This window comes from Nerophis lumbriciformis, linkage group LG39, assembly GCF_033978685.3.
Source record: "Nerophis lumbriciformis linkage group LG39, RoL_Nlum_v2.1, whole genome shotgun sequence".
NCBI classification, from domain to species: domain Eukaryota; kingdom Metazoa; phylum Chordata; class Actinopteri; order Syngnathiformes; family Syngnathidae; genus Nerophis; species Nerophis lumbriciformis.
Window position 1 is genome coordinate 15,845,001 of NC_084586.2, and position 11,797 is coordinate 15,856,797.

Consider the following 11,797-nt stretch of genomic DNA (forward strand, 5'->3'; position numbering starts at 1 on the left):
AAGTGTCATAGTTTTGACGCCTTCAGTGACAATCCACAATGTAAATCGTCATGAAAACAAAGAAAACGCATTAAAATGAGAAGGTGTGTCCAAACTTTTGGCCTGTACTGTATGTACAAATATTCAATTGTTATTGGTGTGAATCTTTTGGCACCTCGCCATTCGATTCCGATTCCTGGGGTGAGGATTTGATTCATAATCGATACTCGATTCAACACGATTCTCGATTCAAACCGATTTTTGCAATGTATTATTTGGTATAATAATAAAAACACCTTAACAAAACAGCTTACAGGTTACAAAATCTATTTTTGGTTGCTGACGTACGACACATATGTGCACCAAGTAAGCATAGGGATGACCTAGAAAATGTTTTTGTTTTTTTTTTAATGAATTCGTCAAAAAAAAATACAATAAATTCGATTTTTGAAAATTGCCAAAAAAAAAATCGGGATTCAAATGTGATAGAAAACATTTTTTAGCACCCCTAATTATTATGTACCGTATGCTAGTTTGTAAAAATAACAATAAATACTTCAATTTCTACTTGTCACCTTGACTTGGGATCATCCTAGATGAAAAATTGACATGGAAAGCTCATATATTGCATGTGAAAAATAAGGTATCTAATAGCTAATTTATTTTGAACAAGGTTAAATACAGTTTCCCGTATAATACAATGAGAATGTTATATTGCTCAATTATTCTACCTTATTTCAATTGTTGTGCAGAAATATGGGGAAATACATATCACAGCAACATAATGCCTTTATTTCTTTTACCGAAAAGAGTAATTTGTATTATTTTTAAAGTAGGATATAGAGACTACTCTTCATTAGGTCAGGATTATTAAAACTAATAGACATTGTAGAATTGCATACTCTATTAGTGATGTTCAAAGCTAGCAATAAAGTTATTCCGAAGGACTTATAAAAGTTATTTGTGTTCACGTATGAAGATGAGAACCACAGAAGGCCGTATGATTTTAAACATCGAAGAATGCGAACAAACTTGAAACAAATGTGCTTGTCTGTTGCTGGTGTGAAAGCATGGAATTATCTAAAGAAAGACTCAAAAAGTTGCAAGAATATTTTTGAATTTAAAAAGAGTTACAAAAAGAGACAACTGGCATTATATCAAACTGATTTTTGATTTTGATTGGACGTGTCTTTGTGAAAATGCTTAAACGAAAATTTAAAAGTATGTTGGAGTTCGGGTGTTGGTGGAAGGAACAGTGATAAAGTCATGTAAAATAATTTTGTGTTAAAAAAGGGGGCCAAATAAATATAACAATATTATTCTTCCATCTGCTCCTTTCTGATCATGGAAACAAAAAACAATGAAAGTGTGAACTGTAAAGTGTGCACTGCAAAAAGTCAGTGTTCAAAAACAATTTAAAAAAAAATACAAAAATTAGGGGTATTTTATTTGAACTAAGCAAGATTATCTGCCAATAGAACAAGAAAATCCGGCTTGTCAAGACTTTCCAAAACAAGTAAAATGAGCTAACCTCAATTAACCCAAAAATACCTTAAAATAAGTATATTCTCACTTTTATATTATTTTTTTTTCATGCTTGAAGTAAGAAATTATTACTTTAAAAAAGTTGTTTTATACTTGTGAGTGCTGCTTGATTGATTGATTGCAACTTTTATTAGTAGATTGCACAGTACAGTACATATTCCGTACAATTGACCACTAAATGGTAGCACCCCAATAAGTTGTTCAACTTATTCACGTTAATCAATTCATGGTATGATGAATGATGGTTGATGACACAGCTTTGCAACAGTTGATATTCTAGTTTCAAGCATGTTTTACTCAATATAGGTCATCAAATCTCAGCAACAAGCTGTAATATCTTACTGAGATCATTTAGGACCAAAACCCTTAAAACAAGTAAAACACTCTAACGTCAGTAATGCACATGTCAAACTCAAGGCCCGGGGGCCACATCCGGCCGGACACGTCATTTAATGTAGCCCGCGAAAGCCTGGGAATAATGTGGATACTTTATCTTTCTTTTCTTTTTATTTTAAACTATTTTAATTGGAAAGTCAATAACTGAAACATATCCAAAACAGGCAATAAAAAAACATAAATAAGATGACTCTCAATCTGTTAGCAAAAATTACAAAATTTTACATACCAAAAAAGCAAATATGCCTGAAAGACAGCCCTCATAAGTAGCTCGCTCGATGCCGTGTACATGCAAGTGATTAGCATTAGCGATTTTACATGGCAATTTCTTTTGTTTATTTATTTTTTTCATTCCATTTTTATTGACATCCAGCATTAGACATTCCTATCCATTACATCATATTTACATACATCATATATCTGTTGTCTGCCCTAAATGTCAAAATATTTATATATATATATATATATATATATATATATATATATATATATATATATATATATATATATATATATATATATATACAAGCTGTAATATCTTACTGAGATCATTTAGGACCAAAACCCTTAAAACAAGTAAAACACTCTAACATAAAATCTGCTTAGTGAGAAGAATTATCTTATCAGACAGAAAAGAAGCAAATATCACCCTTATTTGAGATATTTCATCTTACTTAGATTTCAGTTATCCATCAATTTGTACATACAAGAATCAAATAACCATATGCAATAATATAATGAGGCGATTACACTGCAAAAAGTCAGTGTTCAAAAACAAGAAAAAAAATTACAAAAATTAGGGGTATTTTATTTGAACCAAGCCAAATTATCTGCCAATAGAACAAGAAAATTTGGCTTGTCAAGACTTTCCAAAACAAGTAAAATTAGCCAACCTCAATGAACCCAAAAATACCTTAAATAAGTATATTCTCACTAATAACAATCTTTTCTTGGTAGAAAAAAAAAGACCTTTTTGCTCAATGTGTTGAAAAATATTCTTAAATTAAGTGAATGCTAGTGCCATTATCTTGACATAATGATATGCGCTCGGCATTACATTTCTTGAAACCAGCAAACTTACACTAAAAACTAATTTATTGTTCTTAATGGAAAGGCAACAAGGCAACCGCTTGTTACTCTCGGGGTCTCCTAGGCGCTCAGGCAAATCATATTGTCTAAAAATGCATTTTTCCATCGATAACATGACATCATCGCATCAAGTGCGTGCTCTTTCAGTCAATTAGTGCGCATATATACAGCCCAACCCCCGGCCAAAATCTTTTTAATTGTAATTTTGAGGAATTTATCTGAATGTGCATGAACTATTTCTGTTCAAAATTGTTTGAAATGTTAAATGTTTAAATATTAACTGTCAGTTTACTGTACTGTGCCAACTGTACTACTATATGAGTACGTGTTTTCTATTGTTTCATTGAAAATAAAACAGCAAAGTCCATTTGGCTGTCATCTGTTTTAATTATGAGACACAATTGTGTCAAAGTCATGATTTTTTTTTCATGCTTGAAATAAGAAATTGTTACTTTTAAAAAAGTCGTTTTATACTTGTGAGTGTTGATGACACAGCTTTGCATCAGTTGATATTCTAGTTTCAAGCATGTTTTACTCAATATAGGTCATCAAATCTCAGCAACAAGCTGTAATATCTTACTGAGATCATTTAGGACCAAAAGCCTTAAAACAAGTAAAACACTCCAACGTAAAATCTGCTCAGTGAGAAGAATTATCTTATCAGACAGAAAAGAAGCAAATATCACCCTTATTTGAGATATTTCATCTTACTTAGATTTCAGTTTTTGCAGTGTGACTTACGATTTCAAAGCAAGTTATCCATCAATTTGTACGTACAAGAATCAAATAACCATAGGCAGTAATTTAATGAGGCGATTATACTTTTACATTCTTACATTCACTGTTACAAGCGGCCCTCTGACTGCGATGTGGCCATCGATGAAAACAAGTTCGACACCCCTGACCTAATGTTTCAGGTTATTGACGTGTGCTCTAAATTCCACTTTGTGTTGGCCTGATCCCTCTAATCACTGTGAAGAATGCATATATATATATTTAAGAGTTATTTCTTTCTATTCATGGGCATATTTGAAACATCTAGTGTTTTTCCATTTGTACTCTTTCTATTTTTTATCTTATGTCCGCAAGTAAACTATGTGTGTGACCTTGAAGGTTTGCACTGTAGGAGATGGAATACTCCCTTTTGTTTTATCTTTAGTGGAACAATGAAGCCGTGTTTCTTTTACGGACTGGTGGGGGCTTTCGTTCTGTGTAAGAAGTGGGCTATTCAGTTTGAGGGTCAGAACAACTTAGGAAGCCGGTATGAATGTATTGGTCTAGGTTGTTCTCCTGAAATTTTCAGTAAAACGTGATGATATTCCTATTCTGTCCTGGTGATCCTTCTTACTCAGCATATATGTCATCCAAAAGAACTTGGGATTGACCAATAACTTAAATTCCCTTGGAGGAAGAACTGGTCCGACGCAACATCACCCACCCATGAAACCTGCCTAGTAACCTCTCCACCCACATCCCTTCTTGCCGTCGCCATTTCTGTCATGCTAATCCTTAGTCCTGACCTACCTTCACCCCAAATCCACTTATACCGAACTCGGTCTCATAGCCAATTTGAAACGTCAAATTCATAACGTTATGATGTCACTTACTCTTTGACTTCCTTTGCGCTGAAGTCCAGGTAACGGTTGCTGACCCACTGGATCTCGAACCAGTCCCTGTAGTTGTTGTTTCCGCAGCAACGAAACTCGATCTGCATCAGGTCCAGGGTCCTCTTCATGTAGCAGCGTCCCGGCGTGTCCGTGTCCTTGTAGTACCTCATTCCGTTCTTGAGGCCCTCTGCCAGCGTGAACTGCAGCGGGATCCTCATCACGAAGCACAAGAGGGCCGTCACCACCAGCAGCGCGTTGAAAACCACGCAGACCATCAGGAAGTTTTTCAGTATGGGCTTCCACTTGACAAACTTGGTGGGGTCCAGCGAGTCGTAGCAGACCTTGCCTCCGAAGGCGTTGATGGCGCAGGCGAGCAGGCCCATCAGTATGAGCAGGTTGGGCAGGAAGTGGCTCTCGTTGTTGTCCATCAGTTCCGAGCGCTTTCGCAGCTCGATCTTGAAGAAGAGGCCCATGCTGAAGACCAGCACGCCGGCCATTACGGCGAACCAGAACAGGAACCAGACGCTCTGGGCGAGCTTTACTCGCTTTTTCAGGTCGAACTTTATCTTCATCAAAGCCATCGTTCAATGAGATGTGTCCTTGCCTGTCTGAAAGGAATTGAGATCCAAAGGTTTGAGTTTAAAAATACAGTCCTTTTTTCCCCCCGACAGTCTCCTTTGGTGGGTCAACTCAGTCTGGAATCCATCCCACGGCACAAAGCATTGAAAAAGAATCCAGGAGGACCCCCGTGAAGCTCAAGCGTGTTATTCTCCCAAAGCTACCGCCTCGCCCATCGTTCCCAGAACTCCCAGTTTACCGCGTTGAACACCGGTGAGGCCGACGCTGGTGTTTCTCCGGTAGGATTGCTGAGGATCCTCACGATTACATTCAAAGTTGCAGTACGTCATGCTAAGCTCCTGTAAGCGGCCCTGATCCAATTTGCAAAAGAAATCCCCCTCCACAAGATGAGCCTGATTCGAAGCTTAATTGGTTTGACTGTTCACGTGGTCGCCCTGACTGCACCTTGATTGGACTCCCTCGGAGCTCCTGGGGATCATAAGAGACGCTCTGAAACATGACAACATGGAAGCTATTCCAGGCTAGGATCCATTCACAGGTAAAGGTCCGCAAGTTCAATGGAAAGCCCACGTCTTAACCGGTGGAGTCAATTAGGCATCATCAGTATACTCGAAGAAACAATGGAACTAAGTATTTTGGATCAAATGTTCAAAATGGTAAAACCAGTTGAAAAATTGCAAGAATTTACATTTTGCACTGTCGGATCTTAAGAAAGTTCTGTGTCAAAAGTGTTACCCGGGGGCATTTGTGGAATAGAATAACCTACTCAGTGGCCTAGTGGTTAGAGTGTCCGCCCTAAGATCGGTAGGTTGTGAGTTCCAACCTCGGCCAAGTCATACCAAAGACTATAAAAACGGGACCCATTACCTCCCTGCTTGGCACTCAGCATCAAGGGTTGGAATTGGGGGTTAAATCACCAAAAATGATTCCTGGACGTGGCACCGCTGCTGCCCACTGCTCCCCTCACCACCCAGGGGATGGGTCAAATGCAGAGGACGAATTTCACCACACCTAGTGTGTGTGTGACAATCATTGGTACTTTAACTTTAACTTTAACTTAGTGAAGTGAATTATATTTATATAGCACTTTTCTCTAGTGACTCAAAGCGCTTTTACATAGTGAAACCCAATATTTAAGTTACATTTAAAGCAGTGTGGGTGGCACTGGGAGCAGGTGGGTAAAGTGTCTTGCCCAAGGACACAACGACAGTGACTAGGATGGTGGAAGCGGGGATCGAACCTGGAACCCTCAAGTTGCTGGCACGGCCACTCTACCAACCGAGTTATACCGCGCCAATAAAAGAGCATACAGTTGAAATTCAAAACATAATATATTATATCATCTTTATGCGGTTGATACGCAAATCTATGTCCCTTTCAAAAACAAAAGTGACACATGTTTAAAATCACTTTTAAATTGTCTTGAGGACATAAAAGCATGGTTGGCGGTAAACTTTCTAAACTTAAATGAGAAAAAGGCGGAAATTATTTTATGTGACTCAAAAGTAAAACAGAATGCTCCCCCCAGTGACCCCCTGATGCCTTGACCCGAACACCTTGTGTGGTGTTCGGGTCTGTGGGACCCGTTTTCATTTTTTATTAAAAGAAAAATGATGCAATTAATTAACTTTTCAAACTGAGACTCACTGACTTTGGCTCATTTTCTGTGAAGAACATATATCAGAATACATATTTAATGACCACACACCATACACCCCCCCTACACATTTCTATTACATGTAAGATGTCCGGGTCCAGTGGACCTGGGGATAATAGAAGTGTGGAAATTGAGGTTCTGTGTACCACACACACACACACACACACACACATACACACTGCAGGACAGGAGGAGGACAGAGTGTAGGTACACAGAACATCAGAGGGTCAAATGTGAGAGAAAATGAAAGCAGACAGTGTTGACAAACAATGTTGCAACCTTGTGTGGGAACCGCAGGTGCAGAAACACAAAAGAAGAATCCCTGTGGGATGCCGAAAATGGCAGAGAAATTTTCTGTGCAACGTTCATATTGTTGTTACTCGGCCAGCGTTTGTGGGTCTGATGGACCCGTTGCATTTTGTGGCTTTTAATGCCTCACAATCAAACACTGTCCATCCATCCATCCATCTTCTTTCGCTTATCCGAGGTCGGGTCGCGGGGGAAGCAGCCTAAGCAGGGAAGCCCAGACTTCCCTCTCCCCAGCCACTTTGTCCAGCTCTTCCTGTGGGACCCCGAGGCGTTCCCAGGCCAGCCGGGAGACATAGTCTTCCCAACGTGTCCTGGGTCTTCCCCGCGGCCTCCTACCGGTCGGACGTGCCCTAAACACCTGACCAGATGCCCGAACCACCTCATCTGGCTCCTCTCGATGTGGAGGAGCAGCGGCTTTACTTTGAGCTCCTCCCGGATGACAGAGCTTCTCACCCTATCTCTAAGGGAGAGCCCCGCCACCCGGTGGAGGAAACTCATTTCGGCCGCTTGTACCCGTGATCTTGTCCTTTCGGTCATAACCCAAAGCTCATGACCATAGGTGAGGATGGGAACGTAGATCGACCGGTAAATTGAGAGCTTTGCCTTCTGGCTCAGCTCCTTCTTCACCACAACAGATCGATACAGCGTCCGCATTACTGAAGACGCCGCACCGATCCGCCTGTCGATCTCACGATCCACTCTTCCCCCACTCGTGAACAAGACTCCGAGGTACTTGAACTCCTCCACTTGGGGCAAGATCTCCTCCCCAACCCGGAGATGGCACTCCACCCTTTTCCGGGCGAGAACCATGGACTCGGACTTGGAGGTGCTGATTCTCATCCCAGTCGCTTGACACTCAGCTGCGAACCGATCCAGTGAGAGCTGAAGATCCTGGCCAGATGAAGCCACCAGGACCACATCATCTGCAAAAAGCAGATACCTAATCCTGCAGCCACCAAACCGGATCCCCTCAACGCCTTGACTGCGCCTAGAAATTATGTCCATAAAAGTTATGAACAGAATCGGTGACAAAGGGCAGCCTTGGCGGAGTCCAACCCTCACTGGAAACGTGTCCGACTTACTACCGGCAATGCGGACCAAGCTCTGGCACTGATCATACAGGGAGCGGACTGCCACAATCAGACAGTCCGATACCCCATACTCTCTGAGCACTCCCCACAGGACTTCCCGAGGTACACGGTCGAATGCCTTCTCCAAGTCCACAAAACACATGTAGACTGGTTGGGCAAACTCCCATACACCCTCAAGGACCCTGCCGAGAGTATAGAGCTGGTCCACAGTTCCACGACCAGGACGAAATCAGATCAAACACTGTTTATATTAAAATACTGAACAGATGTTTATTGGGATAAGGTAAACATCTGTTCAGTATTTTAACCTAAAAGTGTTTTTATGTCATATTGCTGAGTAACAACAATATGAACATTACACAAGAGTTAAAACCCACAGTCACAAATCTTGGTTTTAAGTTTGACAATGATTTTAAATTGGAACATCAGATTAACTCCGTTGTACGATCTAGTTTTTATCATCTAAGACTTCTAGCAAAACTTAAATCAGTTTTATCTTTTAACAACTTAAAGTGGGTAATCCATGCTTACATTTCATCACGTTCGGACTACTGCAACTCCCTCTACGTTGGAATGAAGCAGGCCTCAATCAATCAATCAATCAATCAATCAATTCCTTTATTGTCATTGTCATAATAACACTTAAGTCATACATGTCAACGAGATTTTGTTTGAGCTTTGTCCAGCGGCATAGAAACTGCATTGAAGTGCAGGTTGACCATAGTTTACAGTTTAGCATTGTCAGGAAGATGGCGAACAGAGGGGCATGGGGGTGGGAACAGTCAGATGTCTGATGGGTGTTACGTTGATGTTGCAGCAATGCAATGTCCAGAGCACAATTATTGAGGTGGTGAAGAGTGAGGTAATAAGATGGTCCAGGACAGCAAAGGGGCAGGCTGTTCATTTAGCAGTCTCACAGCCTGGGGATACAGACTGTGAGACATTCTGGTGGTCCTGGCGTGAATCGATCTATACCTCCTTCCAGAGGGTAGCAGGTTGAAGAGGCCATGTGCTGGGTGGTATCTGTCCTTCAGGATGTTGTGTACTCGCTTTAGGCAGCGAGTTGTCTACATGGCACTCATCTCTGGGAGTATCGTCCTTGCCTCAATCGCTCGATCGCAGTTAGTCCAAAACGCTGCTGCTCACCTTTGAACTGGCACTAAAAACCATGAACACATTTTAACCATCCCTTCACTGGCTCCCAGTTCATTTTAGAATTCATTTTAAAATATTGTTGTTGGTTTTTAAATCTCTTAACGGATTAGCGCCACAAAATATGTCAGACCTTTTAAAAATGTACACCCCCAGAAGGTCTCTGAGGTCAGCTGATCAGTTTCTTCTTGTCGTCCCAAAAACCCGTTTAAAATCCAGAGGTGATCCTGCATGTGGCTCCAAAACTTTGGAACAACATCCCTCTTGCTATTCGGACGGCTCCCTCTTTAATGAGTTTTAAATCACGTCTTGAAACATATTTTTACTCTTTGGCTTTTAAACCAGCATGAGAGTAGAATGATTTTAGTCAATTTTATTTTCTCTGATGTATTTATAATTGTATAGTTAAATGTTTTACATTACTGACTCTCCTGACTCTAATAACACAAAGCTGCCATGCAGGCTTTTTCTTTAAAATTGTCATTGCTCAAAAAACAATAATGAATCAAAATCTATGTTCTTATGAATTATTCACCTTTTCAAAGCTTCACATGAAAAATATTCCACTTTGAAGTATTTTTTGTCGGGAAATATTGCATATTTTGTGTAGGATAGGATAGGATAGGACATACTTGCCAATCCTCCCGGATTTTCCGGGAGACTCCCGAAATTCAGCGCCTCTCCCGAAAACGTCCCGGGACAAATTTTCTCCCGAAAATCTCCCGAAATTCAGGCGGAGCTGGAAGCCACGCCCCCTCCAGCTCCATGCGGACCTGAGTGACGTCAGGTGCGCAACACCGCGTAAATCGTTGGCCAACCAAAAAGTAACCCCAGTACGCTATAGCCAACATTCACCAGGAGATGGCAACAGACAAACATAGATCACTATTACATTCCTCCCCTTTTAGAAATGTATAGAAGTTACTCTGAATAAATAAACAACCCAACCAAAAAATGCAGCAGCTCAATTAAAAAACTGTACTTAAGCCACATTCTTTTCTTTTTTTTTTTAGTACTGAACTCTTAACCCTCATTTGTAAAAAATAACATGCTTATTATACAAACAGTATTTGTACACCTTTAACACAGATTTTTATACTGTCTTCAGAGATTCAGTTTTTTTGGTGGTACTCGAAACCTTTCTGGGTACCTGCGAAAGGGTGTTCAGCATGGTTGGAAAAATAGTGACAGAGAATAGAACAAGGATGGACAATTCAACCCTTAACTCAACAATGAGTAGATGAGTGTTATGTGTGTGTATATGTGTAAATAAATGAACACTGAAATTCAAGTATTTCTTTTATTTATATATATATATATATATATATATATATATATATATATATATATATATATATATATATATATATATATTATATATATAATAAAATAAATATATATATAGCTAGAATTCACTGAAAGTCAAGTATTTCTTATATATATATATATATATATATATATATATATATATATATATATATATATATATATATATATATATATATATATATATATATATGAAATACTTGACTTGGTGAATTCTAGCTGTAAATATACTCCTCCCCTCTTAGCCCCGCCCCCAACCACGCCCCCGCCCCACCTCACCCCCCACCTCCCGAAATCAGAGGTCTCAAGGTTGGCAAGTATGGGATAGGACTTAATTCCATCAGGGCAGCCAGGCTCCCCAGAACCTCTTTTCCTCGTCGAAAAGATTTTGTCAATTGAGTCGAGAGTCCAGCTGATCAATTCCATGTCTGATGTTTAGATTTGGAGGACAGCGCAAAGAAAGAGGCTTCAAAAAAGTGTAGACAAGACAAAACAAAGAGAGCAAGCAGGGAGGAGAAGGGAGCGGGGAAAAAATGCAACCGCCCTCACCAGAGGCAAGACAGATTGTAGTTGCCATTAAATACGTTTTCAATGACAAAAAAAGGGCATAAAACAAACCAAAAACCACATAAAAAAATAATTAAAAACTTTTAACTGACTGATAGATCTGAAGTTGATTTTGCAATTTAATCATGAAAATAAAAAAACTAACTATGACTTGTTATTATCCATTGCCATTCTTTATCAAGTAAAACACATGCTGAATAAGAAATGTCTGCATATGTTATATTATTCTTTTATTTTTCCATATTTAACATATTGTGTTGAAGTTTGGGGAAATGTTTATAGAACAAACATAGACCCAATAATAAAATTTCAAAAAAGGGTCATTAGAATAATACACAAAGCGTGCTACTATGAACATACCAATCCATTATTTATAAGTTCTAATGTGTTCAAATTTTCAGATATTGTGTTTTTAAAAACAATGGAAATTATGTTTGGAGTAAAGAACAACAGCCTTCCAGCTTGTATTCTTAGGTTATTTCAATTAAGAGGAGAAACCC

At 39.4% G+C, this 11,797-nt stretch overlaps 1 protein-coding gene across 1 annotated transcript in view; it reads right to left on the bottom strand.

The window, feature by feature from the left end:
* prph2a (peripherin 2a (retinal degeneration, slow)) overlaps positions 1-5,479 on the bottom strand; it is a 20,502-nt gene extending 15,023 nt beyond the window's left edge. Inside the window, exon 1 of the mRNA XM_061931797.1 lies at positions 4,617-5,479. Coding sequence (XP_061787781.1) covers positions 4,617-5,197 — 581 coding nt within the window. The 5' untranslated portion in view covers positions 5,198-5,479. The remainder of the gene's footprint in view (positions 1-4,616) is intronic.
* Between the last annotated feature and the right edge of the window lie 6,318 nt (positions 5,480-11,797).